This window comes from Salpingoeca rosetta (assembly GCF_000188695.1).
Source record: "Salpingoeca rosetta unplaced genomic scaffold supercont1.5, whole genome shotgun sequence".
NCBI classification, from domain to species: Eukaryota; class Choanoflagellata; order Craspedida; family Salpingoecidae; genus Salpingoeca; species Salpingoeca rosetta.
The window spans coordinates 1,640,234-1,668,230 of record NW_004754929.1 but is presented as its reverse complement, the minus strand read 5'-3'; the positions used below and the strand labels follow the sequence as shown (position 1 = coordinate 1,668,230).

Here is a 27,997-nt window from a genome sequence, read left to right as displayed (position 1 = left end):
TATTTTTTTAATAGATTATAACGGCACGTCTCAGCATAACAAAAAAAAAATAATCTGCTCGAGTGAATTACGTGCACATAGCGAGGCTTACGAGATCTTTACATTAGTTGTATCTTGCATCGGATATTAAGCACATGCCACCTCTCTTTCCACTAAGAATTTAAGGAGAGGGCAGCTCACACACACACACACACACACACACACACACACACACACACACACACACACACAGACGCGCAAGCACATACCCACCCACCCACCCACACACGCACACACAGAGACGCACAGACGCACAAGGGCAGGTATTCATTGAACGTACCTTTTCGTTTGCACTCATGTAGTCGCGGTCCTCGGACTCGGGAACCAGCCATGGTTTTGTTCTCCACTGTTCACAAGCAGCAGGAAGGAACAATGGGTGAGCGCAAACGCAGTCGTCAAAGGCGGCTAACGCGGCTTGCTTCCAGGAGCTCTTCACACAGCCATCACGCTCGCAATGGTAGCTTGACAGCAAGCGCATGTCTGCCTTTCACACACTCACATGCCAAGTAATGCCGAATCGCTGCAAGTAGGACCACGACTCTGTGAAGGCTTCTGCGAAACGCAAACGCAAACCGTCCACCAAGCGCACAAAGTTATGTATGTATGCGCGTGTGTGCGTGTGTGTGTGCATGTGTGTGCGTGTGCGCGTGTGCGTGTGTGTGTATGTGTATGTGTGTGTGTGTGTGTGCGTGTGCGTGTGCGTGTGCGTGTGCGCGTGTGTGTGTATGTGTGCGTGTGCGTGTGCGTGTGTGTGTATGTGTATGTGTGTGTGTGTGTGTGTGTGTGCGTGTGCGTTGTCAGGAAAGTTGTTCATGTTCGCAGCGCGTTGCAACCCCCCTCCCCACACCACATCCACACAAGCACATGTGCACCACATGTGTGACTCGGAACGTTCCCAGCGTGCGTGAGGAGGCACGCGACCAGCAGCGACGTACTTGTCTTCATGAGCGTGTCCAAGATACTCTGCTTCTGTCTCAACCGCTTGGCATTGTCGTATATCGCTGGCCCAAGCCGTGGGCGCCGCTCCACACGCGGCCGCTTCGACATGGCTGCCGTGCGTGTGTGTTGTTGGTGTGTGAAGTGAGCACGGACCGCGTTGTGCCGAAAATAGAAAGAAAACGTTCACAAATCATCCACAACCGCATCAAACGTCCGCTGGCTGGTTCTTGCTTGACTTCTCTCGCACGTCATCGCTGCTCTCGCTCGCTGTCATCCATCGCCATGGGTGACTTCCCGGCACCGCCAGTCTTCTACCAACAGTACACAGATGAAGGTGCGTGGGTTGAGGGCTTGAAGGCTGCGCAGTGGCTCGTGTGTATGCGTGCAATTTCCAGTTTCGGTGGCAATCCTTCTTCGTGTTTGTATGAACGTCAAGCGGTGAACGTTACCGCGACCTTGGCTGCGACACTGACATGACACTTCGATGCTTGCGTGGTTGGCATTGTCTGATGTGCGCGCGATGATGTTCGCGTGTCCGCACCCGATGGTGGGGTTGTAGCCGTTGAAAATGGCACGGCGCCCGCGCCGCCTGCACCTCCCGGGCCACAGTTCCTTCTCTACGGCCAACCCGTGAATGTAATGGAGCGTGCGATGGTTGAAAAGTGTCACCTGTGTCGCCTGTGTGTGTGTGTGTGTGTGTGTGTGTGTGTGTGTGTGTGTGTGTGTGTGTGTGTGTGTGTGTGTTTGTATGCGCGTGCAGTGTGCGCTTTCGTGTTTGTGCGCTCCAGCCTATATGTGTCTTGCCGTGGTTGCATGTGTGTGCCAACGGCAATATAAGCTTGACAGTGTTCATGCATGCACTGCTGCTGTGGCCCCATGGACAGTGTTTGCATTCCTTGATTGCAGCGTCCGCTTACTCCTGCCGTGTCATTTATGCTATCCGCGTGATTGTCAGCTGGAGACCATGATGTTGCCTGCTCTCAAGGACAGTGGATTGCCGGTCATGGCTGACTTGGAACACTCAAGTATGTTGGTTGTGCACTTTGTTTGTTGGTTTGCTTGCTTGTGTCGTGGTGCCCTCGTACTTGTGTGCGTGTGTATATTTGCGTGTGTTGATGTTACTGCACGCTTGAGAATTCTTGTCGGCACAATCTGTTGCAGTGTAGCTTACAATGCAGTTGACAATACGTGTCACGCACCTGTCACTGGATATGCCAATCTCAAGCTCATGCACAGGAAATCAAACGGCTGAATAAGGAGGGGCTCAAGGCTTTTCTTGAGGTGTTGGACCATGCAACAGCCGGTGCTATTGATCAGGTATGTGTGCGTGTGCGTGTGTGTATGTGTGTGTGTGTTTATGCCTGAAAGCCAGTGCGTGCGTGTACTCTTGCGTGTGCGTGTGCTGTTCTGTGCTTGCGTGTGCGTGTGCTGTTCTGTGCTTGCGAGTGTGTGTGTGTGTGTGTGTGTGTGTTAGTTAGTGATTGTGTGAGTGTGTGCTGCTCTGTACTTGCGAGTGTGTGTGTGTGTGTGTGTGTGTGCGTGCGCACTCATTTTGTTTTCCTTGCTCAGAGGAATGCGGCGTTGGAGCGGCTACGCGTCATCTTCTTCAACATCCATCACCTCGTCAACGAATTCCGCCCTCACCAGGTGCGACGCTCGCAGCAGAAGCAAGCACTCCCCTCTCTAGTATTGCGGTTCGACTCGACAGTCCATTGCGAGTCACAACTCAAACGCATTGCATGCATGCACACACACACACACACATGCCAGGCCATGGAAACCGTGAAGGTGATGCTGATGGAGCAGATTCAACAGCGCGAGTCTTTGGCTGCTGAGATTCAACGACACATTGATCATGCCGATGGCATCCTGGGTTCAGACCAACAACAACAACAACAACAACAACAACAACAACAACAACAACAACAACAACAACAACAACAACAACAACAACAAGCGTCTTGATGCACCACACATCACACACATCACACACACATTCAACACACACGCACACTCATCACACACACACACACACACACACACCGTCCGCTTTTTCTGCGGTGCTTGTTGACAATTAGCTGAAAATACGCATAATATTCGAGACTGGTTCGCGCGCAAATCTCAATTCCAGCGACGATTGTGTTGGCGGGTGTGTGGGGCTGGTGGTTGGTGTTTGAGCGGAAGGATCGACACAAAGGAGCACAAAGGGAGAAGAACAGAGGGGGAGGAGACGCAGCAGCAGCAGGAGTGGTTGAGAGAGGTGACAAGACGACAAGAAAGAGAGAAGAGAGAGAGAGATAACCAACACCAACAGTGCACAGGCCAGTGAAGGACACTCTCAAGCTGGCGGGAAATCTGTTCGCAAGCACAACCCACCCAACAGCACATATAGCACCGGCAAGCAGCTGAAAGTGGACACTGGGCGGGCAGGTTCATCGCCAAGCAGCGCCCACGTTACATTGCACTCACTATCCACGACGCCGCTTTGTGCGCGCGTGCAAAGACGTGGTAGTGTGTGAGCTGATGGTTGCGGACACCCGTGCTGCAGCCACGAACCTCCGCCGACCTCTCACCTCGACACCATGGACGATGACACCACCAGCAAAGCACGTCGCGGCAAAGGCACACCAAACTCCGCTCATGGCCAGCACAGAAAACCTGCCGCAGGTATTGTGTGCATGTATGCATGTATGTGCGCATTTGTGAGTGAGTATGATCTGTGTGTGCGTGTGTGTGTTTGTGAGTGAACGTGAGGTTTGTGTGTGTGTGTGTGTGTGTGTGTGTGTGCACGTATGTTGTGCATGCATGTTGAGAGGTGGGGTTCGTGAGTGCAACTTTACATGCACGTGGTTGATCGCATGCATCGAGTGCCTGCACCAGCTCACGCGATATGTCTCTTGCATCCTCCTGCACGTTCTCTGGCGCAGCCTTGCTGATTCAGAACAAAACTTTCTTTATTGAAGCCAATGACGAAGACCTCAAACTGAGGCTACGACTTTGTGGCGCGGTAAGCACCTTGACACCCCAGTTCGTTTTGCTTGAGGTCTGCCAACCACGCGCCTCCTGGTTCCGAAACCGCTCACGCGTGCTCTCCATGCTCACCATCGCCACGCCACGCAGAGGATTGAGTTGGCCCTCGATAAAGCCACCAACTATGCTGTCGTGCCCGCGGCAGTGCTCACGAAAGCATCAAACATACCAAAGAACAGGTACCTCGGCTTGCATGCATGCACCAGCATCTGTGTTGACAAATTGCACACATGCATGAACGCGTTTACCCTCCCTGCTGCGCGCACTTGCATCCTCGCTTGCACCGCATAGGGTTTCTCCCCCCCCCCCATCTCTCTGTCTCTCTATCTTTCTTTCTTTCTTTCTTTCTGTCTGCCTGTCTGTTTGTCTGTCTCTCTCTGTCACAATCACACATGCTCACACACACACACACACATACACACACACACATACACACACACACGCTCGCGCAAACTCAAACACACTCACAACTCCTCCCCGCCCCCTGTCTTTCTGTGACTGTTGCAGTGCTAAACTTATGCTTCAACGGCAAAGGAAGTCGCAAGCATTGCCGCGCCAGTCTGCGGTGGGAAGTAACAGAGCCAAACAACTCTTGGCTGCGTCGCGATCGCAGCCACGTGCTTCTGGCAGCAACAATGACGTCGACCCACAGCTCGCTGTTGCGCTTCAAGCCATCAGCCTCGGCATCCAGATCATCTCCACAGAGCAAGCGCGCCAGCTGTGTGAGGCGGTTCTTGGGACGCCAGCGCGTGCCTCGCTGGGACGGCGGCCCCTGTCATCAGGTGTGGTGACTGTCTCTCGCGGCAGGCTGCGCCAGCGGCCTCATCGACCAGGCATCCCTTCCAACGTCCCAACTACACGTCGAAAGGTGAGCCTTCGACACGATCACCGCATGTTTGTGCTTGCTTCCATGACCCCAGTTTCCCCCTCAACGCCACACACACACACACACACACACACACACACACACACACACACACACACACACACACACACACACACACACACAAACATACACGCGCGCGCAGGTCTTGGATTCGCCGTTTCTCAAGCTGGAGGAGCGATGTGGTGCATTTCGGGCGAGCTACATTGAATTTGCTCGACAAGGATCCTACAAGCGCTTTCCCCGCGTCAACTTCCTTGCACGTGAGTGTATGTATGTGTATGTGTGTGTGCATGTGTGTGTGTGTGTGTGTGTGTGCGTGCGTGCGTGCTTGCTGCAATCCGGCCCTTGCTTGACACATCAGCCAACACGCATACGCACACACAACCTTGCACTCACTCACCACTCACTCATTCGCTGAATTACACACGCACGCTCGCACTCCTATCTCCCCCGCTTACACCCACTCTCGACCTGCAGCGTATGACTACTCGCCGTTCAACCAGAAGAAGAGGGCGGGAAAGCGGGCGCGGAGGCGGCAGAGGAAGAAGAAGAAGCGGCGCATAGGTATGCAGCCAACAGATGCCCCTCACGGCATGTGCGAGGCGTGCATGAGACGCTACCGGTCGGGCGTGGACGACCACCGCAGGTCATCCAGGCACGTTGCATACCATGCCAACAAGCAGGAGTGGAGCGGCGTCACAAAGTGGATGCAGATCTACGACCTCGACAGGGCCATGCAGGAGTGGGAGGACTCTGCAAAGGACGCTGACTCTGCCCGGGGTGCGCCAACCACCCCCTCAAGGCACGCAAGCAGGCAGCAGGCACTTGCATTCGCCACGCGCCCATACAATCCAGACGTGACAAGACTGCATGCAAGACATGGTGGTCACCCCAACACACCCACTACCGCCAGTGCAGCTGTGGTTGCATCAACCCTGCCCAACACAACAGCAGCCACCACCACTGCTGCTGCTGCTGCTGCCGCGGCCGCCACAACAGCAGCCGCGTCCACTGCCACTGCCACCATCCCTGGAGCAGCGCCGCAGCACGCCATCTCAGAGAGTGTGGACGTCTTGCTCAATTCGCCATCGCCAGACAAGGTGGTGCGGAAGCACGCCATTCTGCGTCATTCGCGATTGCAGGCTGGACACCTCCCCCTGCGCCGCCTCCTTCGCGAAACCTCCGACGCCCCCGCAACCAGCGCAGCTACCGCCAGTGCAAGCGCCCAACCCAGGCCGGTGCGAGAACCAGCGGACGCGCAGCAGCGGCTGCGCGCCACAGGCAACAACAGCAGAAGCACCGGGTTCACAGCCACGACCGCTGGGGCTTTGGCCGCCAACGTCGAGGAGGACATGCTGTGTGCTAGCCCAAGCGAGACAACTCAGTCGCCTCGTCGTCATCGCAGTACCCAGTGGCACCGCAGGCTGTGGGCGGCGCGCGTGAACTTGGCCGCAGGCACGCATGGCCAAAAGTGTACCGATAATGATGAAGACAATGGTGATGATGACGACGATGGCGATGATGAAGACAATGGTGATGATAACGGCAATGGAGTCCGTGACATTGGTGATGACGATGGTGATGATGATGATGATGACGATGGTGGCGATGGTGGCGATGGTGATGATGATGATGATGATGATGATGATGATGATGATGATGATGATGATGATGATGATGATGATGATGATGATGATGATGATGATGGGCTTGACTCAAAGCACCGCCAGCATTTGGCAAGTGTCAAGGGCTCCCTTCAAGCGCCGGCGCAGCTGCAGCTACACGACCGTCGCCTTCAGCACCACCAAGGACCCAGAATACACAGTGGTGCTGTGGGTGGCGGTGGCTCGAATGCACCGCTTGCACATGCCGCTGCCGGTGCCACCAGCGACGAAGACCCGTTTGATTCGTATGTTCCAACCACGAGCGACTTCCCGCCTGGCGACACCAGCGCCGGCGATGGCGGATTTGGGCGCTCAACGGATACCTCGCACAGCCACGCTTTTCCGCACATCCTCACTGGCTTGCGCGGCTGTGTCGCCACCACCACTGCTGCCGTTCACGAGGCCCACGAGCAAGGTCACCACGCTCAGCAGATGCCTTTAAGTCAGGAAGGCGGTGGGCGTGGCGGGCCCTGCCCACACAGAGGGGATCTGGCAATGATTGTGGAGGAAGATGACGAAGAAGGCGGTGCCTTTGCTGTGGACTGCCTTGTCATGGATGAGCAGGAGGAACATGCCCGCAACGGCGATGTTGACAACGGAGGTGTCGAGAATGCGCCAGGCGGCGGTGAGCGTCAGGGGCATGGGCACACGGCAGTCGATCCAGCTCATGACGACGAGGGCGCCCGTAAGCAAATGCATACAGGCAAAGGCAACGACCAGCGCCCGGACGAAGACGACGAAGGTGGTGGTGGTGGTGATGATGACAATATCAACGACAATGACGATGATAATGACAACGACGACGACGACGATGATGACGATTACTTGCCGAGTGGTGATGATGCTGGCGCGGATCACGAAGAGAGCGATGATTCACTTCTGCGTGATGTGTTGTCCAGTGGTCGAAACACCCTGGCATCCACGCGCCGCCCCAGCGAGCGCTTCGAGCCACTTGCTTTCCCCCCAACGACAACAGCAGCAGCAGCAGCTGCTGCTGCGACCACTCTGCACGACATGGACCTGGCTGTTGCATCCCCATCACCACACAGCATGCTGATGCAAGAGCCCGACACGTACTCTGCAGCGGCCGGCATCCTCGCTGGCTCGCCGTCCCGTGCCCGTATCCACCGCCCGCACGCCAGCACAGCTCCACTCGCCCAGTCAGCCCATAATGCGCGCTTTCCCGCGCACGTCTTGAGCACGGATGCGCGGCTGCAGCGGCTGATTGCCAATGTCCTCATCAACCGCAACCGCTTTAGCAACGAGGCGCTGCTGGCCGATGCTGCACGCAAGAGTCGCACACCTACGCCAACACCAACAACGCCAGCCGCTGTGTCGACGTCGAAGCCAACTGCAGCGGCTTGTCCTGATCAAGTGCAACCGAGCAGCGTCCGGCACATGAAAGAAGCGCACGCTGTTGACGATGATGGCAATCATGCCAGCACCGGCCATGATAATGATGATGGACATTGCAAACGCCACGGTTCTGATGGGCTTGGGCATCCCGATCACGGCACTGCCAATGCTGGCACCGGTGACGGTGATGGAGACATGCGCGTGTCGTCCACGCCATTGTTTCACACGCTTCAGGCCGCGTTCCACGCAGACGATGAGGATCAAGACACAGCGAAGGACACCACGCCAACCGACACAGCTGGGGCTCATGGCGGACAGCGTGACACCGAAGCACAGCATGATGCAGCGGATGGCACCGGGAGTGAAGTTGCAGATGCGGATGCGGGTCATGGGAAGGATGAGCAGCAACGATGTCTGCTGTCCAACACACCGAACACACCGAACACAGACATGTCTCGTGGTGAACTTGAAGGTGCAGCGAGTGACAAGGGCGAGGAAGATGAGTACGAGGTGGTGGAGTACGAAGAGATTGAAGAGTATGAGGAGGTGCAAACTGACGACAATGATGAGGGTGAGGCTGACGCTGATGGTAATGATGCAAATGAGGCAAAAGCCCTCAATTTGGAGGGACAGGCGCAAAGACATGGTAAGGGTACAACTGAACAGCAACAAGAAGAGCATGACAACCCAGTCGAAGCTGCTGCCATGCGCGAGCAAGAAAAGCAGACAGACTTTGCCCAAGAGGGCGCGCGTGTTGCCGTTGAGCCTACAGCACCAACAGCTGTTGTGGATTCCAGCATCGAAGGCGTGGCTGATCTCGGTGTGTGCGCACTGCCGTCCCTCTCTGGTGATGACCCCAACAGCAACAAACCAACGACCAGCGCTGAAGACACGGATCTGGCCGTGGCCGCTGCCGCTGCTTCGACCACTTCATCTAGTGAAGCAAGGGTACCCAGGTGTGCAGCAGACGAGCAACGCACCCAGATGGAGCAAGCAGCTTCACCTCGCAAGGCGACCTCACCTCCTGTAGCTGCCCGCCGTGCGAAGCATTCGTCAAGCGAGGAGAAGCGGGAGGAGGCGCACGCTGCCAAGACCCAAAGGCGACAAAGTACTGCGAGGCATACATCAGCAGTAAAGAAAAGGAAAGGAGGAAAACGTCCATCATCTTCGTGGACGGGTGCCGCTGCTTCCGCCCCGCCCCTCTTGCATCACAGGTGCGTGTACAGTTTTCTCGCATCACACTGGTTGTTGTGCTGTGTTTGTGTTTGCGTTGCGTTAAGATGTATTGTGTTTGCTGCTTGGGCTTGGTTTGTTCTCCATTGCCGTCTCCTCCCAACGCTCATTGAACACCGGCAACTGTTGCGTCCGACGGTGGTGGCTGTGTTACTCTGGTATGCGCTTCATCAGGCGACAATCTCTGCGCCTTGCCGTCCGCGCAAGCCGCGAAAGCGTGCAAGAAAGCCCTTCACCACACCCGCCAGTGGCGGGGTCCGCGGAGGAGGATGTGAAGGAGGGCAGCGACGATGAAGACAACACACACGATGTATCGTCCGCAGCACATACCACTGACGCTGGCACGATGGCTCAAAACACACATGCAGCACAGGGCGTGTCGCCGCGCGTTGTTCAGAAGCAGAGGCGACGCACCTCCCGCTCAACCAGCAGCAGAGAGACCACCGGCAAGATGAAACAAGGGATTGTCGATATCGAAGACGACGCTGTTGTTGTTGCGAGTCGGCCAGACACCAGGCGTTCCCGCCGCCTCCACAAACAACAACAACAACAACAACAACAACAACAACAACAACAACAACAACAACAACAACAACAACAACAACAACAACAACAACAACAACAACAACAACAACAACAGCAACAACAACAACAACAACAACAACAGCAGCAGCAGCAGCAGCAAGAAGAAAAAGATGTCGGTGTGGAGCCGTCAGTCGTGGGTTCGCCTGCAAGGGCAGGGCAAAGGAGCCGCCGTCGCCGCTCGTCCAGCACCCAGCCAGCGAGACCAAAGGATCTGTTGCTGGGGCTTTCGCCAGGCAGGCGAAAACGGCCAGAGAAGCGTGGTGTGCCGCAGCATCCTGCCAAGTCCCGCTTGCATGGGGACCAGCTAGGTGCGATGGAAGAAGCAGGTGCAAAAGAGGCAAGCCAGGGCGACCACATGTCTGATGCGCCTTCCTCCGTGTTTGACTTTGACGACGAGGACCTGCCTAGCTCTCAGCCACTGGATGCAACAGCGCTTGACATCTCACCGGCCAAAGCAAAGGCTGTCCTGCGCTTATCCGCCTCTGCCTCGCCAGCCCTGCCCTCGTTCCCGAGCCACTCAGCGCGTCGCGCTGGTGCCACTGCCGCCCAGAGTCGGCGGCCACTGAAACGCCGAAGCAGCAGCAACAACACCGCGCAACACACTGACAACGAGCCCACCGATGGTGATGGTGGCAGCGGTACAAGCCAGAATAGTGGTGAACGCACCGCGGCGTCTGCAGCAGTGCTGCCAGTGCACCCACCAAGCAAACGCACCAAGTCCAAGGCAGCGGCAGACCGACGAGCCCCGGCTGCGCCGTCCTCCCCATCAGCCAAAGCACCAACCCGCACGCTCCGCCGTTCACGCCGCACAAGTGCCACCGCCACGGCTTCCACCACCTCAGCAGCAGACACAAGCACACACGGCAATGACAGTGGTGCGGCAAAGGACCCGTTGCTGGAGGAGGACAAGCCACAGGCAAAGCGACGGAGCGGCCGCACGGCCGGTGCCACCACCGGCAAGCGAGCGAAGCGCAGCCCTGCATCCACCACTCCCGCCGCTACTGTTCTCCCTGACACCTTGACGAAGGCTTCCTCGCCCGTGTCCAGGCGCCGGTCTTCAACAAGAACACTGCCACCAGCAGCAGAGGCAACAACGGCAGTAGCAACGGAGACGATGGTACAGAAGAGGGCGAAGAAGATAAAGAAGTCAGTGGACACGGCTGACGATGTGAAGGAGAATCAGGCGTCACCGGGGAAAAGAAGAGCCGTGATCAGGCGGACAGAGCGCAAGAAGGCGGCCACCGCAGCCACCAAGTCATCCACTGTTACGACACCCATCCGTGCGGACACCATGGCAGCTGCCCCTGCAGGCGATGTCTATGACTTTGAGAGCGAATTCAGTTCTGCAACACCGCTGTCGCTGCCGCTGGAGCGCAAGGCCAGCGCTCGTGCGAGCCCTGCCACCACGGCACCCGCGGCCTTCAAACGGCGGCCGCGCGCACACACGTCCAAGCTGCTGTTTGATCAGCTCGACGTTGCGCATTCATCGTCGCTCCCGCGCACTCCAACGCGTGATACAGCAGGCGACAGCCGCAGCTCCACAGCCAGCAGTGCGGCGAGCCGAGACAGCAGTGCACGCAAGGTCAAGTCTCCTGCGACACCGCAGACACCGATGGCGAGTAGCACGGACCGTGGCGCCCACGCTCCAACCTCAGCAGCCTCCAAGCGAAACCTTCTGCTCATGCGAAAGCCTTCTTCAGCAGCGAGCAAGCCATCACGCACCGCTGGTTCTGGTGCGCGTGCAGCGGCTGCCATGAAAGTCACGCTCATGGACGAGGTGGCCAAGGGCGAGAAGCCGGTGCTGGTCAAACGCAGGAGGGCAAGCAAGCCCAGCCAGGCACAAGCGCAGCAGCAAGCAGAATCGCTTCCGCCACCAACGCCAACGTCAGCGCCAGCTGCACCGCACACTGGACAAAAGGAGGACAAGAGCGTGACATCGTCCAACACAACCGCCACACTGCTCACGACTCCAACCAAGACAACCAACCCAACTGACAGGCCAGCTGCCAGCCCCGCATTTTCCCTGCCCGCGTTTCCCAAAGCATTTGGGCGACCACGCCAAGGCTCCGCAAGAACTTAAAGCCACAGTGTGTGTGTGTGTGTGTGTGTGTGTGTGTGTGTGTGTGTGTGTGTGTGTGTGTGTGTGTGTGTGTGTGTGTGTGTGTGTGTGTGTGCGTGTGTGTGCGTGTGTGTGTGTGTGCGTGTGTGTGTGTGTGTGTGCGATCGGCTACGTCCCGTATTGTTCATACCAATCAATGACTCTTGCTCCCAGCCTCACACCCAACGGGTTTGTAACGAGGTGACTGCTGAACGACTCTGGTGTACATTTGATAAGCCAACGATGATGGCCTGTACTGACGATGAGACGTGTGAATAAACCGCAGCAACAAGAACTGTATTGTGCTGGTGTCAATGTCAACACGTGATGTGATGCGGCCCCAGCGACGAGTACGGACAAAAATGTCCTCAACACGCATCACACACCTGCACACATATGCATCACAAACGGCCAAACAATAGCGCTACAAGCGGAAAGCAAGAGAGGGGTGTTGCAAGAAACCAGCATGAAACCATGGCCCAAACTGCTTCGAAGAAACGAAAACACAAGCAGCAAACAACAGAAAAAACGAGTAGCACGAAACATCCCAGTTGCCCTGTCATTCGAGTGACCAAGAACTGGGATACTTTGCATGCACGTGTGACTGATGAGTCAACAGGAGCACTGTGCACACGGTGCCCGACGCAAGCGCGCATCGGGGAGGGCTCACAATGAACAAGGACTTGCACCATACACGCACAGAGTAAACGCACACGAAGAGAGTGTAGAGAAATAGCCATAAGACACAAAGGGGTGTGGTGCAACAGCATACAGTGGGAAACAAGCAATAGGCAAGTGGGAAGGACGACACGCCCTCGCGAAGACATTTGGGGGAAGGGGGGGGGAACACAACTGGCATGAAACCAAAAGAGAACAATCAGCGTGCGCAGGGTGTTTGTGCCCGCACTAAATTGGGTGAGGTTGCACGCGGCGCAATCACTTGCGATAGTTGCGGCTTGGCAGAGGGGGATTGCCCTTCTTGCCCTTCTTGTTCTTCTTCTTGCCACCCGACTTTTCGATCGCCGACACCGGCGGAGCATCAGCCTCCTGCACAGCACAGCACAACATCAAACATGTGTGAGTGTAACAGCGCAAGGGAGCGAAAGACAACGAGGCAGATGGTACCGACAGTTACAGCGGTCAAGCAGGGTGGGTAAGGGGAGCGTAGCTTGAAGCAAGGTGGTGGTGGATCAGCAAAGGGCTCGCAATGCTCGCCAAAGCCAGACGCAAACACGCTTCAAAGCAAACTACAAGTGAGAGAAACGCAACGAGCGGTGGAGCACGCACCAGTCGTGTCGCAAAGCCTGGGTAGTGCACTTCCTGGAACTTGCGCACGCACTGCTCGAGATACTGGTACTTGAGCGGGCCTGAGCACGTGTGAGGTCATGTCGGGTGAATAATGGGTGAGAACGATTGTGGATGTTGTCGGTCAACATTGGGAGAGGGAGAAGGGGGGGCGAAGGGGTAACACGTGCTTCATGGTGGAGGGAAGGGATTGCGAATGGACGATTAAGTACGACAAGCAACTGAACGTGTGCGGTTTCTCTCTTCACATAAGGGCTTGCGACAAAACAGCGTAAAAATAAAATAAAACTAATCAAGACGAAACACACGCCCACACACACACACACACACACACACACACACACACACACACATACATACACACATACACCGGCCAAGGACACTCACGGTTGTTGAGGGAGAAGTTCCTGTGCTTCTTCTTCTTGAGAAGATGGTGGTAGAACTTGCGTTCGTACGCATAGGAGATGGCAAAGGTGACGGTGGTGCGGGTGCGAGCGCGTTCGCGCACGAGGAAGCGGCCGTCCACCTGTCCACGCTCAAGTAGCTCCTTTTCCGCCTCATCTCGAGACATGGAGCCGCGAAGCCTGCAGGGCACGCACAATGTGTGTGTGTGTGTGAAAGAAAAGTGGTGAGGTCTTGATGGCGAAGGTGGAGGAGCACGCAGATGGCGAGCAATTTGAGGAGCGGAGGGGTGCGGTCTCACACTGCATCGCCCGTCATGTCATGGCTGACCAACAACAGTCAAAAAGAGCACGCACATACCATGAGGGCTTGTTGTGCTCGCCGCCTTCAAGATAATCACTGACAATCAGAGGATCCATCTTCGACTCGTCAACGTCATCCTCCTCCCTGCGGCACACAACACACAGGGCGCGTAATGTTGATGAGATAGCGTGTGTTTGAGTGTGTGAGTGTGTGAGTGTGTATGTGTGTGTGAGTGAGTGAGTGACAGACAAAAGAAATAGGCACAGGTACAGCACGTGACAAGGGTGTGTCCATAGGCGCGCCAACACACAAAGCCCAGCATTTCAATTGGCAAGCCAGCATTGATGGAAGAACTGACATGTTCCGAGGAACGAAGCTGGGGTCGTATGATTTCTGCACAATGAAAAGGAGACAGTGAGTCGAGAAATGGGCGTGTGGTGTGGACAAACAAGATGTAAGTCAGACAACATGTACAGGCTGACACATAACCACAAACAAAAACGCAAACGCACACAAACAGATACACACGCAAGCGCACATACAAACGCACAACGCACCACTTTGCCTGCAGGGGCGCCCTTGATGCTTGAGAGGCCAATGTCGAGGCCAAGATCGTGCTCCATGTACAGCGGGCTGACCAGGCGGTCGCCGCTCGAAGACACGTCATTCTCGTGGTAGAATTTGACTGCAGGCGAAAGTGTAACGTCGAAAATGGATGAGTCAAAAAGACCAGTGGGGTACTTGTCAAAGATCAGTGGGCACTTGCCCACTACCTGCAAGCACAACACGATACACGCAAGGTGTACGGGATACAAGCTCATACGCACGGTGCACACGTGCACACGCTGCAAGCAACCGAAAGCAACACCGCACCGAGTTCTTCAAGGTCGCCAAAGTCCTCGTCAGAGCCGTGCACAATGTAACCACCCTGTGCACCCAACATCATCGAAGCAGCAGCAAGATCCCATCAGCACGAGATATTCAAAGAGAGAGACAGAGAGAGGGGGTGGGGGTGGGGTGAGTGTGTGCATGTGTCGTGTTGTGTCTTGTCGTGTCGTGTGGTTTGCACATGCCCGTGCCCGTGCAAATCGAGCTTCATCAACAGGTTGCGTGGGCACATAGGGGCATGCAACGTACGTTATCGCTGTGGGCAATCTTGTAGTGGTTGACGCGCTTCTTGAACTTGAGCGAAATGGCGTAGCCGTTTGCGCGCTCGCTCACGCGAATGAGGAAGGTGCCGTCATCCTCGTCGTACAGGAAGTTCTGTCCGCCGCAACGAGATGAGGAGCAGCGTCAGACAACGTTGGTGCATTAAGGAATTCGCACATGGTGTGACACGTGGAAAACACGTGAGCTTCACTGGCATCACACATAACCACACACACACACACACAACCACGCACAGCCACACACACAGCCACACACACACACATGCACACCTGAAGCATCCACGGCAACCTCTTTTCAAAAACGCCACCACCACTACCACCGCTATCAACACAACCACCACCACCACCACTGCCACCAGATACGGATATGTTTGTAGCGCACCTCTGCCTCCTTGCGGGAGATGAGGCCGTGGAACCAGGGGAAGGTTTCGCCGTTGGAGTCCAGGTGCGCGCGGCGCTTGCGCTCGTACTTGTTCCACCAGGAGGCAGCAACCTTCTGCTTCTTGTTCAGGTCCTTCTTGGCCTTTGCCTGCGCCTTCTTGACGTCGACCTTCTTGCCGGCCTCCTTGACAATCTTGCCAGCCTCCTTCATCATCTTCTTCTTTGCCTTGGCCTCGTCCTTGGCAGACACCTCCTTCAGCAGACCAAGACCCTTCGGGCCGCGACGCTTCTCCTCTGAGATGAGCGTCTGCACACCACCACAGCGTTTGGTTGTTTTTTTTTTTGTTTTTTTTTTGGTGGTTTTGTGCGTGTGCGGATGTGTGTGTTTGCATGTTGACGTGAGCTTGGGAGGGGGGAATGCAGAGGGCTGGTGCATTGGCCAGGACACACCAGCCGTTACACGACTCAACAACCACACATCCAGTTGCGCCACACAACAACAACAACAACAACAACAACAACAACAACAACAACAACAACAACAACAACAACAACAACAACAACAACAACAACAACAACAACAACAACAACAACAACAACAACAACAACAACAACAACAACAACAACAACAACAACAACAACAACAACAACAACAACAACCACACCACAAAATCACACCACCGCCACAAACACGGCACCTGGAGGTTGTCGTGGATCTCGCCGCTGCTGGAGCGAACATCGACGAGGAAGTTTGCGATGGAGGCCATCTGGTCGTGGTACTTCTGCAGCATCGGCACATAGCGGCAGCGCGCAATAAAGCGGCGGGCAAGCGCCTGCACCTTGATGATGGCAGTGTCAAACGGCTTCAGCAGCGTCTCGAGGACATCCGTGTGCCAGTACTTGAGGAACATCTTGGAGTTGGCAGGCTTCCATCCGTCCAGCGTTGTCACGCGCGCCGTCTGGTGGCAGTTGCATCACCGATCAGACAAAGAGGGGGGGGGGGGGTGTGCAGCACGTGGGTGAGATGGAATTGTGGAGATGTGTCGCACAAGAAACCCACAGGCAGCAACCCACAGGAAGCAACCTTTCACGAGCCGAGCTACGCACACAAACACGCACACAAACACACATAGACGGCGAAACAGACAACTAAAACATGCAAGCAACCCAAATGAGCAAGCAAACGAGCGCACCAGCTTCTTCTCCTTGCGGATCTCCTCCTGCTTGGCCTGTGCGGTCTTCATGAGCTTGATGGCCATGTCCTTGGAGTTGCCGTAGCTGGCCGAGAAGGGAAACGCAATACCCTGATACCTGCACACACACAAGGGAAACACGCGGACAGGGTGTGTGCGTGTGTGAATGTGCGTGTGCGTGTGTGTGAGTGTGAACCGGTGCAAGCAGTGGTGTGGAGATGCGTATGCAGCAATAGTGAGCCAGTGCCGGGATACAAGGAGGTGCAATGAGCACAAGACGACCAAAACGCTTGACGAACCGCTGAAGGAGCTCGCCCCACTCGAGGCGGACGGGGAAGCCTTCACGGCGCATCTCAATCGTCTGCAGCATACCCGTGTACTTGAGCTGCTTCTTCACAAGCTCGCCAACTGCATGAAGTGTGTTGTTGTTGTTGTTGTTGTTGTTGTTGTTGGATCAAGTCGCGCACCGTGAGAGATGACACTTGCTCCAACGTGCCGCAACGATCCGAGCAAGTCAAAAGCGGCAAACGCAACACGCACGTACACATGTGCGCCAGTGGCACTCACCGAACATCTTAGGCTTCTTCTCGAGGTTTGGCTTGATGCAGCGCACAAAGTGAGGAATGCAGCGGTTCATCTCAGTCATCAGCTGGTCCAGACTCGTCCTGAACTGGAAACTCACCGTCGGCTGCAGGCGGCGGTGGTGTCAGGGTGTGAGGAGGTGAACATGCGTGTGCACTCATGTGCCATGTGAAAGTGTGTGTGTGTGTGTGTTTGCATTGGGGAGGTGTCACGACTAAAACAAATTGCGTGCACGCCATCAGAAACCACACACAAGCAGCACCCCTAATCCTCGTGCACGTGAACCAAGCGCATGCAACACCACCACATGCTACAGACCAGGGCGCGGGCCTTCTTGCCACGGCGGCTCTTCTTGCGGGTCTTCTTGCGCTTGAGCTTTGCGGCCTTGGACTCCTCAGGCGCGGCGTTGGCGCCAGCGGCCTCGCGCGTCAGCTCAATGTAGTTGGGCTTGAACAGCAGGTGCGCAACCGAGTTGCTGGCCGCCTCCATGTTGGGCGCCATCTAGCGACATGGACGGGGGAGAGAGACAGTGTGTGTGACAGAGAGTGACAGAGAGACAGACAGACAGAGAGACAGGGAGTGTGTGCACGTGTGTGGTGATGGAGGCGGTGATGGTGAGGATCGGGAAGGCGAAACCAACGAGATGAGGCAGCGCCAGTCGCAAAAGGAGACGTTTCCTCATTAATGCACAGCATACACTCTCAAACACACAACACATACACACCAATGAACAGGGAGACATGTACCTGGTTTGGCAAGGGGTCCTTGTTCTTCTCAATCATGCCCTCAATCTGATACTCGATGCCTCCAGCGTAGTGCTTGACAACAAATGCGTACCCACCCGGCTTAATCTCCAGCGCCTCCTGGTCCTTGAGCTGATCCGTCAGCTTCTGCATCAGCGTCTGGTCCGTCGCTGTACACGCACACAGACACATATGAAGAGAGAGAAGGGGGGGGGGTGCATAGGCGTGTGAAATGCGTGCACAAACACATCGGGTGAAGTAAACAGCACTGGCAGCAGCACTAGCAACAGCAGAGTGGCAGGGGCAAGCAAGAGGTATCTAACCGCCAGGGAAGTTGGTTTCTTCGTTGAGGATGGAAAGCAGGGAGACCTTGCTGTGGATGCGAAAGAAAAGCAGTCGCAGTGATGGTGGCAGCGACGTGTGAGTCATTCCCGGTGAAAGAAACAAACGCAGTTTGTACCGTGTACTCGAGCAACGCACATCCACTGCCGCGAATGCACACACACACAAGCGCAAACACACAAACACACACGCACACACCTGAAGAAGAGGTCAAGAATCTTGTCGTTGTCCTCGAAGAAGACGCTCTCTGCGCCCTCGATGCCCTCTGCTTTGTACTCAGCAATCTCAGAGGCGAAGATGTGCTCGTTGAAGAAGTGGTGCAGTCGCTCATTCGCCAGGTTGATGCACATCTGGTCAAAGCTGCACGCACGATGGCGCGTCGCGGAGAAGACAGCGGAACGTGAGTTGTGTGCAGCACTATGAACGCGCAGGCATCGACAACACACACGCATACATACACGCAACCAACTCACTCACAAACAAAGCACCCATCCACATTCACACTTACGCACGTCAGCACATTAAAACACAAGCACACACACACACACACACACACACACACACAAACACACACGACGAGTTCATGTGCACATGCACGCCGCTCCTCCTAATGCGCACGTACCCGTTTGCCTTGAAGTCCTCAAAGCCGAAGATGTCGAGCATGCCGATGGTGAGCTGCTTCTCGGAGCGGAGGTTGTTGGGGCACAGCATGATGTCCAGACGGGTGACGAGCCACGTGAACAGGCGGTCGTACAGCGCCTTGGACACGGCGTCCCGCGAATATTGCACCTGTTGCGTTTAGGTAGCGGGCGAACAGACGGCCGTAGGCGTGGTGTTGAAGGGAAGGGGGCAAGCGTGGATCGTGAGGGGCGGTGAAAACATGCAGTGGTGATGGCAGTGGTGGTGCGGTATTGGGAGGCAACCCCAGCGTGTGCAGCCGCAAACATTCTTGGCAAGCGCACGCAGCGCATCACACACACACACACACACAACCACACAACCACACAGCAGCATGAACGCACACAACAACCAAATACAAACACACGCAAGCCCAAGCGCACGCACGTCTGTGATGTTGAGTTCCTGGATAATGGCCTGGCCGACCACCTCGAGGCGCTTGGTCATAAAGCCGATGCGCAGCTTCTCCGGCTCGACACCAAGATTTGCCGCCGCCTTCTCCAGCTCCGCCGCCGTCGTGATCTCGGCCTTGTCCGATGACGTGTCCTTGAACTCAAAGTTGCCCAGCAGCAGCACGGTGGCCAGGATGCGCTGGATGTCCTCAATCTCCTCGTTGGTAAAACCGACTTTGCCAAGCGCCTCAATCACCTCCGTGTACTCGGCCTTGAGGTTGTCCATGTCTGAGCGGCGGCTCGCCAGATACCTGTCGCCGTTGTGTGTTCGTTGGATGGAAGTGTAGCGTTGCAGACAAGTGAGAGAACAGTGTGTGCTAACGTGATTCGTGTTGATGTGTGCGCGTGTGTTTGGCTCTGGAAACAATCCATCGCCTCAGGCAGCGAGTGATACGAAAAGGGAGCGTAGTGGAAGCCACAACAGGCCACAAACACACAGGGCACTGACTTGAACTGGGAGATGCCTGCAAGCTTGAGGGCGCCGAGGTCGCCGCCGGCCAGCAGCAGCTCGAAGATGTGGTAGTTTCGCTCCCCAGGGCCCTGTTTCACAACCTGTTCAAACAAACAAACAAACAAACAAACAAACAAACAAACAAACAAACAAACAAACAAACAAACAAACACACACACACACAAGCACACATACGAGGGCGAGTGAATACGTTGCGTGGGTTGTTGATGAATTTCCATCAAGGTCCGGGAAACAACTCAAACCCACAATTGTGTGTTATGTGAGAGCACTCGTACTCGTGTGCGCGTGTTGTCATGATGAACCGTACCCTGGCCTTTTCGAGGAGATAGTGTGACATTGAAGCACCAACAACCATTCCAATGGGGCTGAACTGTCGAGTGGTTGAGGGAAACATCACAAGCGCGCAGACAAACAAACAAGCACAGCACAGGCAGGCAACATGCGGTGTGAGAGGCAAGTGGAGGTAAGATGGAGCAAGCGACGCACCCAGCGTACACATGCGTGGAAATGCAGCACGGCTCGCACACGGGGTGTATGTATCATGCCACAGCCACACCAACCTTGAGCTCGATGAACTTTCCGAAACGCGACGAGTTGTCGTTCATGACTGTCTGTGCGTTGCCAAACGCCTCCAAGATAGGGTTGGTCTGGGTGTTGGTGTTGGTGTTGGTGTTGATGTTGGTGTTGGTGTTGGGTGTGAGTGTGCGTGAGTGTGTGAAAGCGATTAAGTATGTGTGCGTGGGCGTGAGTGTGTGAACGAGGGAGTGAATGCGTGGGTGCGCTCGTGTGTGCTGAATGCTGAGCAACTGACCTGGATAATCTTCTGCTCAACGGGATGCAGTTCGCGCGGGCCGTCGTCGTCTCCACCGCCATTGCGCCGGCTGCTGGCCATCATAATCTGTGCAGCGATGTGATAATGGTGGCGTGATGACGATAATGATGATGAAGGCAGTTGGCGATGAAGATGGTGAGTATGGTTTGAATAAGCAAGCACGCGCGGTGTGTTGCAGGCAACAGCACCACAGAACGCAAAGCAGGCACGCAACATGGTGGCAACTGTGCATGACCACGCCGTGCTTCAACCACGCACCTGTCGCATGAAATGCTTGGTGCTCTCGGTTTTGCCAGCACCAGACTCGCCAGAGATCACAGTCACCTGAAAAGAGGAGAGTGAGCGAGTGTGTGTGTGTGTGTGTGTGTGTGTGTGTGTGTGTGTGTGTGTGTGTGTGTGCGTGTGTGCCCGCGCACGTGAGCGAGTGTGTGTGTGTGTGTGTGTGTGTGTGTGTGTGGTGTATTCAAGAGAGTGTATGTGTTGACTTGTGTGGAAGCGCAGGTGCACATTTATCGTTGTGCCTGCATGTTTGTGTACGTGTGTGTATAAGATGCAGCCTGCATGCTGTAACCCACACGTGCAGCAGCGCATCATCATCATGCGCACTGCCCCCATTCACACATGCATCTCAAACACCATGTTCGTGGCTTGGCCATACCTGGGGCTGGCTGTTGCGCATCATGGCATTGTATGCGCCGACAGCGATGGCGTACAGGTGTGGCGCAAAGTCGGCCTTGCTGGAGATGTCGCAGTACTTGAGCGCAATCTCGGGCGTGTACAGCGGCAGCATCTGGTACGGGTTGACGGCGACAAGAATGTCACCGACATACGTCTGCATATGTGTGCGCATGTGTGAGTGCATGTGCATATGTGCATGTGCATGTGTGTGCATGTGTGTGTGCATGTGTGAGTGTTCATGTGGACAGGTATCAAGTAGCAAAGGAGGTGGGAGAGGGGCGGGGAATGCAACAAGGGTCTGGCTAGCCCCTAGTGAGCCTGTCGCCCTCGCAGTGGACCAGCCATGCCATCGGCTGTGGACGGAACAAACACACACACGTGCACACACACACGTGCACACACACACGTGCACATACACATACACACACACGCACACGCACACGCACACGCACACGCACACGCACACGCACACGCACACAGATCCACAAGCATGCAACGCTGCACAGTCAACAAACAACAGGTGCTGACGCACGTAGATGATGTCGGAGTTGTAGCGCTCCTCGAGCTGTGCATTCAGCTTGTCTTCGTCAAGCGCATCCTTGCCGGAGACAAGGTCATCTGTCTTGCGGAACTCGCCGTTGTCCATGATGCACGAGTCAAGTCGTCACGGGGAGCAAAACAGGCGTCCTTCGTTGACTGGGTTGCTGACCACACCGACTGCTCCTCACCACAAGCACACGCACACAAAACCCAAACGTTGCTGCTCGCTGGCTCACTCGCTCGTGCACAAATAACAATAAGAAGTGAAGAGGTGTTGTGTGAATGCACAGAAAGAACAAGAAGGGGTGTGTGGGAGTGGCAACAAACACAAGCACAGCCCCCAAACGCCTTGCACTGATGATGTGTTGTTTGCTCTTGTGTGTGCTTTCGCGGCTTTTTTTTTTTTTTTGTTTGTGGGAGGCGGTGCAGGGAGGAACGGAGAAAGTTGTCAAAGAAAATCAAACGGCATCGCTCATGAACAAAGCTTGTGGGGGTGGTTCTTCTGCGGAGATGGCATGTTGTTGCTGTTGTGGTTGTTGTGGTTGTGGCTGTTGTGTGTTGTTGCTCCCTTGATGTGGCCTGCTTCTCTGCCGCTCCCCTCCACTTTCTTGACTGCCCCTCTCCACTTGCCTCGTGTCCATGCTCCAGCTATCCAGTCATGTATGTGTATGTATGGATGGATGTATGTACATTGCACGTCAGTTAAAAGATGTGTGTTTGGGGGGGGGGTGAGCAGTCATTCACGCTGCAACTGTGCCAGCTCTTGATTCAAGGCAACCGATTCCTCTTCCAAAGCCTGTTGAAAACAAGGTGCGCAGTGTGCGTGTGTGCGTGCACGTGTGTGTGTGTGTGTGTGTGCATATGCGTGTATGAGAGTGCGTGCATGTGATAGTCTGAGTTTGGAGCATGATGAAGGCTGAGTGTGTCACACAAAGAACGAGACGCTGTCGGGCTGTTGCAATCTGGCAATCATGGTTGTACCACGACAACACCAGCTGTAGACAACACACAAACACACACATACGCACACGCACGCACACACACACACACACACACACACACAAACACACAAACGCGCAAACACAAACTTACAAAAACACAAATGCAAACACACAAATGCAAACACACGCAAACACGCACAAGCGCTTGTGTACGCACCTTGTGCTGTTTTTGTACGGCTGCCATTTGCGCCTCCAAGTCTGCTTTCGCCGCCTGTATTGCCTTCAGCTGCTGCGTTTCCACTGCGGCATCTGTGCCATGCACACACACATGCAAATGAACAAACAGACACGTCAGGAGTAGATGGACAAGTGATAACTACATGCTCAGTTGAGCGGACGCGGGGAGGCAAGAGGGGGGGGGAAGATAAAGTTCAACAACACTTGGCTGTTCCTTGTCCGCAAATGACGCAAGAACATACAATCACGAGCGCGGGGCTGCAGCATGGGGCTCGGCTCTTTGTTGAGGTACTTGGCCATGGAATCAGAAGGGTTGGAAAACACCTGGCAGCATGGGTTCACAACAAATCAGAGGAGGTGTGATGTGTGCGTGTGTGTGTGTGTGTGTGCGTGTGCGTGTGTGTGTGCGTGTGTGTGTGTGTGTGCGTGTGCGTGTGTGTGCGTGTGTATGATGTGTATGAGGTGAGCAGATGAGGCGCTGACAAGCCGTCAAGCAGCAAGAAAGAAAACAGCAGCTAAGAACCAGCTGCCCACCCACAGGCGCATGCACAAGCACACGCACACAAGCACAAACACACACCAGCTCGTCAAAGCTCTCCGCGACAACGGAGTTGTCGTCGGCGGTGATGGTTTTGTCGCTCGGGAACAGCCGCACAATGTGTCGAAGCGTCATCTGCAGGCGGGTGCGGCGAAGAGCGGAGATTACGGACACAAGAAGGAAAGCGAAAACATATGTCATTCAAGCGACACGACTGTCCAACACAAATCAAGGCATGCACAAACACGCAAAGACACACAGACACACGCAAAAATACACACACACGCACATCCACACAACATAAACCCACTGGACTCACCGACTTGAGGGTTGTTGGGTGGAACTGAATTTTGATTTGTGCCTCGAATTCGCCCCAGCCATTCTCCACAACTTGGAAGGGCGGCTTATCCACGACTGCGTACAAATGTAGAATCACCAACATGAGTCTGCGGTAGAAAACACATGGATACGCAATCACTAGGACACATATGCTCATTGACACACACACACACACACACACACACACAAAAGCACGACCTCGTGTTGGGGGTTTGAAGCTGGGGTGCAACGTGAATGTCACCTTCTTCACAAAGTTCTCCAGTGGCTGCACATATGGTTGCACATGTGTGTGTGTGTGTGTGTTTGGGTGTGAGTGGAAGAGGTGCTCGCGTGTGAGTGATTACACATACACCCATGGTCTGTGTGTTTGGACGCATCCATACATGGCTTGTGTGTCTGGACTTGAAGGGTCGCATCATCAGCTCGAGCATGCGCCGCGCGCACACACCGTACCTCGTTGGTTGCGCTTTGGACGTAAAGCTTCCACTCGTGCGTGTGTGGCGAGTCTGGCGATCGTTCAATGATGTGTGCCGTGTTTCCATACACGATGCGCTTGTGCACCACATTCTTCTCCGCCATGATGATGCCGCTGATGTACTGCTGTGTGTGTGTGTATGTGTGTGTGTGTGTGTGTGTGTGTGTGTGTGTCGTGTGTGTGTGTGTGTGTGTGTGTGTGTGTGTGTGTGTGTGTGTGTGTGTGTGTGTGTGCGTGTGTGTGTGCGTGTCCTGCTTCTCAGCTTCTCGCTCGCTCACCGCTTCGTGATGGTTTTCAGTGTTCAAGTGTTGCGGGCACGGAAAATAAGTAGGAGATGTACACGAATTATCTCGCCTGTGACAGTTTCTGTGTGCCAAAAAAAGCAAGCGCAACACCTTGTTGTTGTTTTGCCTCTTCGCTTTGTGTGTTGTGCCACCGACCCACCGCATCAACAACCATGGCTTCTGCAACCAAGAAGCAGGCCAAGAAAGGCCAGCAGCAGGAGGAGGGCGCTGTCTTTCAGGAGGTGCGTGTTGTGTATGTGTATGTCTGTGTGTATGTGTGTGTGTGTGTGCTGTTGTCTGTGTATGTATGTGTGCGCGCGGTGCATGTACTTTGTTTTGTGTGCTGGAAGGCAATGACATGCATGTCAGGAGTGCCAGCCAGTAACCGGTTGTCCAGGTCTTGTGTGCGCCTGGTATTGTGTACGCTCATGCAAACTTTGTTGCTGCCATGCTGTATGCCTGGTTTTGGTTTCCCGCGCCGCTGTGCATGCAGGACTTTGAGCCAACGCCCTTTTGGGTGGCGGTGATGACGTACCTTGGATACGCGGTGCTCTTCCTGTACGGCCGCCTTCGCGACTTTATGCGCAACCACAACTTCGAGCAGTCCAAGACCGCCAAGGAAATGAGCAAGATGAAGGTGAGCCTCAGTGCTGCCAGCATGTGGCTGTCTGTGTGGGTCTGTGTCTGTGTCTGTGTCCGTGTGTGTGTGTGTGTGTCTGTGATGCTGCGCTTGTGTCTGCAACAGTGTTGTCTGCGAGGGTGTCTGCAACAGTGTTGTCTGCGAGGGTGTGTGCGTGTTTCCCCCGCCCCAGTCAGCCGCTGTTTTCTGATTGCCGCGCTGCTTGCTCATTCCCCTGCTGCTCTGCTAAATCTCACACGCCTTGCCAACACCACAACCACATGCACGCACGCACGCACAACAACAACAACAACAACAACAACAACAACAACAACAACAACAACAACAACAACAACAACAACAACCAGAGCTTCCCGCCACTGTACCGCGACTTTGAGGCGTTCTACACCCGCAACCTGTACCGCCGCATCCGCGACTGCTGGAACCGCCCCATCTGCAGCACGCCTGGCTCCACCTTCACCCTTGTCGAGCGCGAATCAAAGGACCACGGATGGACCTTCCAGTACGTTGATACACACTTTGCCCAGACAACCGCACAGTTTTGTGCATGCACGCATTCACACACGTACACATGTACACAGCATGTCACCTGCACATGTACACACGAGCGCACATGCACACTCAACGCAGCGCACGCTGCAAGCAAAAGCAACCGGTGACAGTACGCCCACAAGCTCTCACACGCATTTGCTTTGGTTGGTGCAGGCCCACGGGTGAGAAGAAGTCGTACATCAACCTCGGATCATACAACTACCTTGGCTTTGCCGAGAACAAGGGTGCGTGGTCCACTTTTGTTTGTTTACGCCTTGCGCGTCATTGTTGGGCAGGCCATGGACATGGTAGTGTGTGAGTGATGAAGTGGCTCGCACTCGTGTCAACAAGCGCCACAACAACAGTGCAGTTGTTCGTGAGTGGTGCAGTCACATCCACTTTCTTGTCATGCACATGCTAACTGCTATCACCATTACCACCACCACCACCATCATCGTCATCGTCAGGCCCCTGTGCCGACGCCACCATTGATGCCATCAAGAAGTACGGTGTCACCTACTCCAGCCCACGCGCTGAGCTCGGTTCGTTTTGGCCTGCCTCATATGTGTGTGTGTGTGTGTGCATGTGTGTGTGTACATGCATGTGTCGATGTGTTACTCTATCCGTCTGTCTCTCCCCCTGCTTCTGTCCCTCGACTGGTGCCAGTTTGCATCGTGGTGTCGTCACACCTTCTCACAGAATTACCACGGCTTGTGCCCCCTTCGTCGCCACTCTTTCAGGCACGAGTACAATTCACAAGGAGCTTGAGGACTGTGTTGCTCGCTTCATTGGCAAGGAGGATGCAATGGTCTTTGGCATGGGATTCGCAACAAACTCAACAAACATGCCCGTCCTCGTCGGCAAGGTGCTCAATGCCATGGCTGCTCGCTCACCTTTGCGCGTGTATGTCTGTGTAAATGTGTGTGTGTATGTGCCTGTATCTGTGTCTGTGTGCCTCCATTGTTTTGGTGCTCGGCAGATTGGCATTTTCCTTTCTCGTGTGTGCGCTCATTCTAACCCACGACTCACCCATCCACCCACAACCATGCTTGCACTGTATGCATGTGCATGTGTTCGTGTAGGGGTGTCTGCTGATCAGCGACGAGTTGAACCATGCCTCCCTCGTCCTTGGCGCCCGCCTCACCGGCGCAAAGATCAAGGTCTTCCGCCACAACGGTTGGTTGGGCAGTGCAGCCTGCTGTTCGTGCATTTGCATTTGTGTGTGTGTGTGTGTGTGTGTATGTATGTGTGTGTGTGTGTGTGTGTGTGCGTACATGTGTGCTGTAAATGCACATTCCGCCTCAGCACCCAAAGCATGCTCACGTGCGTTGCCGTTGCCACCACCGTCACCACCACCGCTGCCACCAACACCATGGTCAATACGCCACCGACGCTGATCAGACATGGAGCATCTTGAGAGCATCCTGCGCACGTCCATCATCGAGGGCCAGCCACGCACGCACCGCCCCTGGCGCAAGATTCTGATTGTGGTGGAGGGCGTGTACAGCATGGAGGGCTCGCTGGTGAACCTGCCGGAGGTCATTCGCCTGAAGAAGAAGTACGGCGCGTATGTGTACTTGGACGAGGCGCACAGCATCGGCGCGCTCGGCCCAACCGGTCGCGGGGTTGTGGAGCACTTTGGCTGCGACGTGAATGACATCGATATCATGATGGGCACGTTTACCAAGAGCTTTGGGGGCGCTGGTGGCTACATTGCCGCAGACAAGGTGAGATGGAACGAAGGAGGACAGGAGGAAAGGGAGGTGAAGGGTTGCTGGTGATGGTGTCAATAATTTTGTTCATGTGTTGAGACGAAGGGGAATGATGTGTGCGTGCGCGTGTGTGTACGTGTGTGTGTGTGTGCACATATTCGTGTACACATGCATTCGGTACGACGTTCCTGCTGTCGTTACCGCTCACCTGCATCGTGTGTTGATTTCGCAGGTCATTATTGACCGCATTCGCGCCCATTCCCACAGCCAGCGGTGAGTGAGCACACATGTGTACGTGTGCATGCGGGGGGGGGGTTCTTGGATGTGTGCAGTCCCCTCCGTTTGCATCCTTTGGTAATACTCCCCTTGACACCTCCCCCATGCGTGCGTGTGTGTGT

The 27,997-nt window shown here is 55.0% G+C and overlaps 7 protein-coding genes across 7 annotated transcripts in view; 4 read left to right on the top strand and 3 right to left on the bottom strand.

The window, feature by feature from the left end:
• Nucleotides 1-87: 87 nt before the first annotated feature.
• Nucleotides 88-1,086, bottom strand: PTSG_02429 (uncharacterized protein; the record flags this gene model as incomplete). Its single annotated transcript, XM_004996865.1, has 4 exons — nt 88-96; nt 320-385; nt 539-591; nt 975-1,086. The coding sequence occupies 4 exons, from the start codon at nt 1,084-1,086 to the stop codon at nt 88-90; spliced, it is 240 nt and encodes a 79-aa protein (XP_004996922.1).
• Nucleotides 1,087-1,260: 174 nt separating this feature from the next.
• PTSG_02428 (uncharacterized protein) lies at nt 1,261-2,943 on the top strand (the record flags this gene model as incomplete). Its single annotated transcript, XM_004996864.1, has 6 exons — nt 1,261-1,312; nt 1,538-1,614; nt 1,934-2,003; nt 2,204-2,295; nt 2,548-2,625; nt 2,749-2,943. 6 exons carry the CDS (start codon nt 1,261-1,263, stop codon nt 2,941-2,943), a joined length of 564 nt encoding a protein of 187 aa, XP_004996921.1.
• A 142-nt stretch (nt 2,944-3,085) lies between these two features.
• On the top strand, nt 3,086-8,944 carry PTSG_02427 (uncharacterized protein; the record flags this gene model as incomplete). Its single annotated transcript, XM_004996863.1, has 7 exons — nt 3,086-3,645; nt 3,906-3,985; nt 4,099-4,187; nt 4,516-4,876; nt 5,037-5,154; nt 5,372-8,734; nt 8,853-8,944. The coding sequence occupies exons 1-7, from the start codon at nt 3,561-3,563 to the stop codon at nt 8,942-8,944; spliced, it is 4,188 nt and encodes a 1,395-aa protein (XP_004996920.1). The 5' UTR covers nt 3,086-3,560.
• Nucleotides 8,945-10,087: 1,143 nt separating this feature from the next.
• On the top strand, nt 10,088-11,812 carry PTSG_02426 (uncharacterized protein; the record flags this gene model as incomplete). The annotated part of the gene is made up of 2 exons (XM_004996862.1): nt 10,088-10,370; nt 10,575-11,812. 2 exons carry the CDS (start codon nt 10,088-10,090, stop codon nt 11,810-11,812), a joined length of 1,521 nt encoding a protein of 506 aa, XP_004996919.1.
• Nucleotides 11,813-12,036: 224 nt separating this feature from the next.
• Nucleotides 12,037-22,225, bottom strand: PTSG_02425 (uncharacterized protein). The gene is made up of 26 exons (XM_004996861.1): nt 21,895-22,225; nt 21,343-21,516; nt 20,943-21,008; nt 20,664-20,750; nt 20,413-20,499; nt 20,160-20,222; nt 19,829-19,932; nt 19,316-19,631; nt 18,873-19,039; nt 18,449-18,610; nt 18,232-18,281; nt 17,912-18,078; nt 17,484-17,666; nt 17,151-17,271; nt 16,883-16,991; nt 16,584-16,701; nt 16,089-16,349; nt 15,392-15,697; nt 14,978-15,103; nt 14,714-14,768; nt 14,398-14,525; nt 14,199-14,233; nt 13,898-13,984; nt 13,523-13,719; nt 13,118-13,197; nt 12,037-12,877 (listed from the first exon to the last, which is right to left on the bottom strand). The coding sequence occupies exons 1-26, from the start codon at nt 22,006-22,008 to the stop codon at nt 12,767-12,769; spliced, it is 3,474 nt and encodes a 1,157-aa protein (XP_004996918.1). The 5' UTR covers nt 22,009-22,225; the 3' UTR covers nt 12,037-12,766.
• Nucleotides 22,226-22,638: 413 nt separating this feature from the next.
• Nucleotides 22,639-24,536, bottom strand: PTSG_02424 (uncharacterized protein; the record flags this gene model as incomplete). Its single annotated transcript, XM_004996860.1, has 7 exons — nt 22,639-22,698; nt 23,061-23,152; nt 23,323-23,404; nt 23,661-23,753; nt 23,938-24,032; nt 24,156-24,222; nt 24,411-24,536. 7 exons carry the CDS (start codon nt 24,534-24,536, stop codon nt 22,639-22,641), a joined length of 615 nt encoding a protein of 204 aa, XP_004996917.1.
• A 258-nt stretch (nt 24,537-24,794) lies between these two features.
• The window catches only part of PTSG_02423 (serine palmitoyltransferase), a gene marked incomplete at its 3' end in the record, with an annotated part of 4,291 nt that continues 1,088 nt past the window's right edge, over nt 24,795-27,997 (top strand). Inside the window, exons 1-9 of the mRNA XM_004996859.1 lie at nt 24,795-24,958; nt 25,210-25,353; nt 25,704-25,858; nt 26,062-26,132; nt 26,355-26,429; nt 26,628-26,752; nt 26,970-27,063; nt 27,289-27,614; nt 27,832-27,872. Of these exons, the coding sequence (XP_004996916.1) occupies nt 24,890-24,958; nt 25,210-25,353; nt 25,704-25,858; nt 26,062-26,132; nt 26,355-26,429; nt 26,628-26,752; nt 26,970-27,063; nt 27,289-27,614; nt 27,832-27,872 (1,100 nt within the window). The 5' untranslated portion in view covers nt 24,795-24,889. The remainder of the gene's footprint in view (nt 24,959-25,209; nt 25,354-25,703; nt 25,859-26,061; nt 26,133-26,354; nt 26,430-26,627; nt 26,753-26,969; nt 27,064-27,288; nt 27,615-27,831; nt 27,873-27,997) is intronic.

Bases quoted from the DNA above. Each gene is read 5' to 3' on its own strand.
- PTSG_02425 (XM_004996861.1), bottom strand. From the start codon at position 22,008: ATGGACAACGGCGAGTTCCGCAAGACAGATGACCTTGTCTCCGGCAAG. The intron at 19,933-20,159 runs GTACGGTTCATC...TTGTTTGAACAG, and splicing joins ATCTCCTCGAAAAGGCCAGG to GTTGTGAAACAGGGCCCTGG. The intron at 12,878-13,117 runs GTGCGTGCTCCA...TGTGCTGTGCAG, and splicing joins CAGGCTTTGCGACACGACTG to GAGGCTGATGCTCCGCCGGT.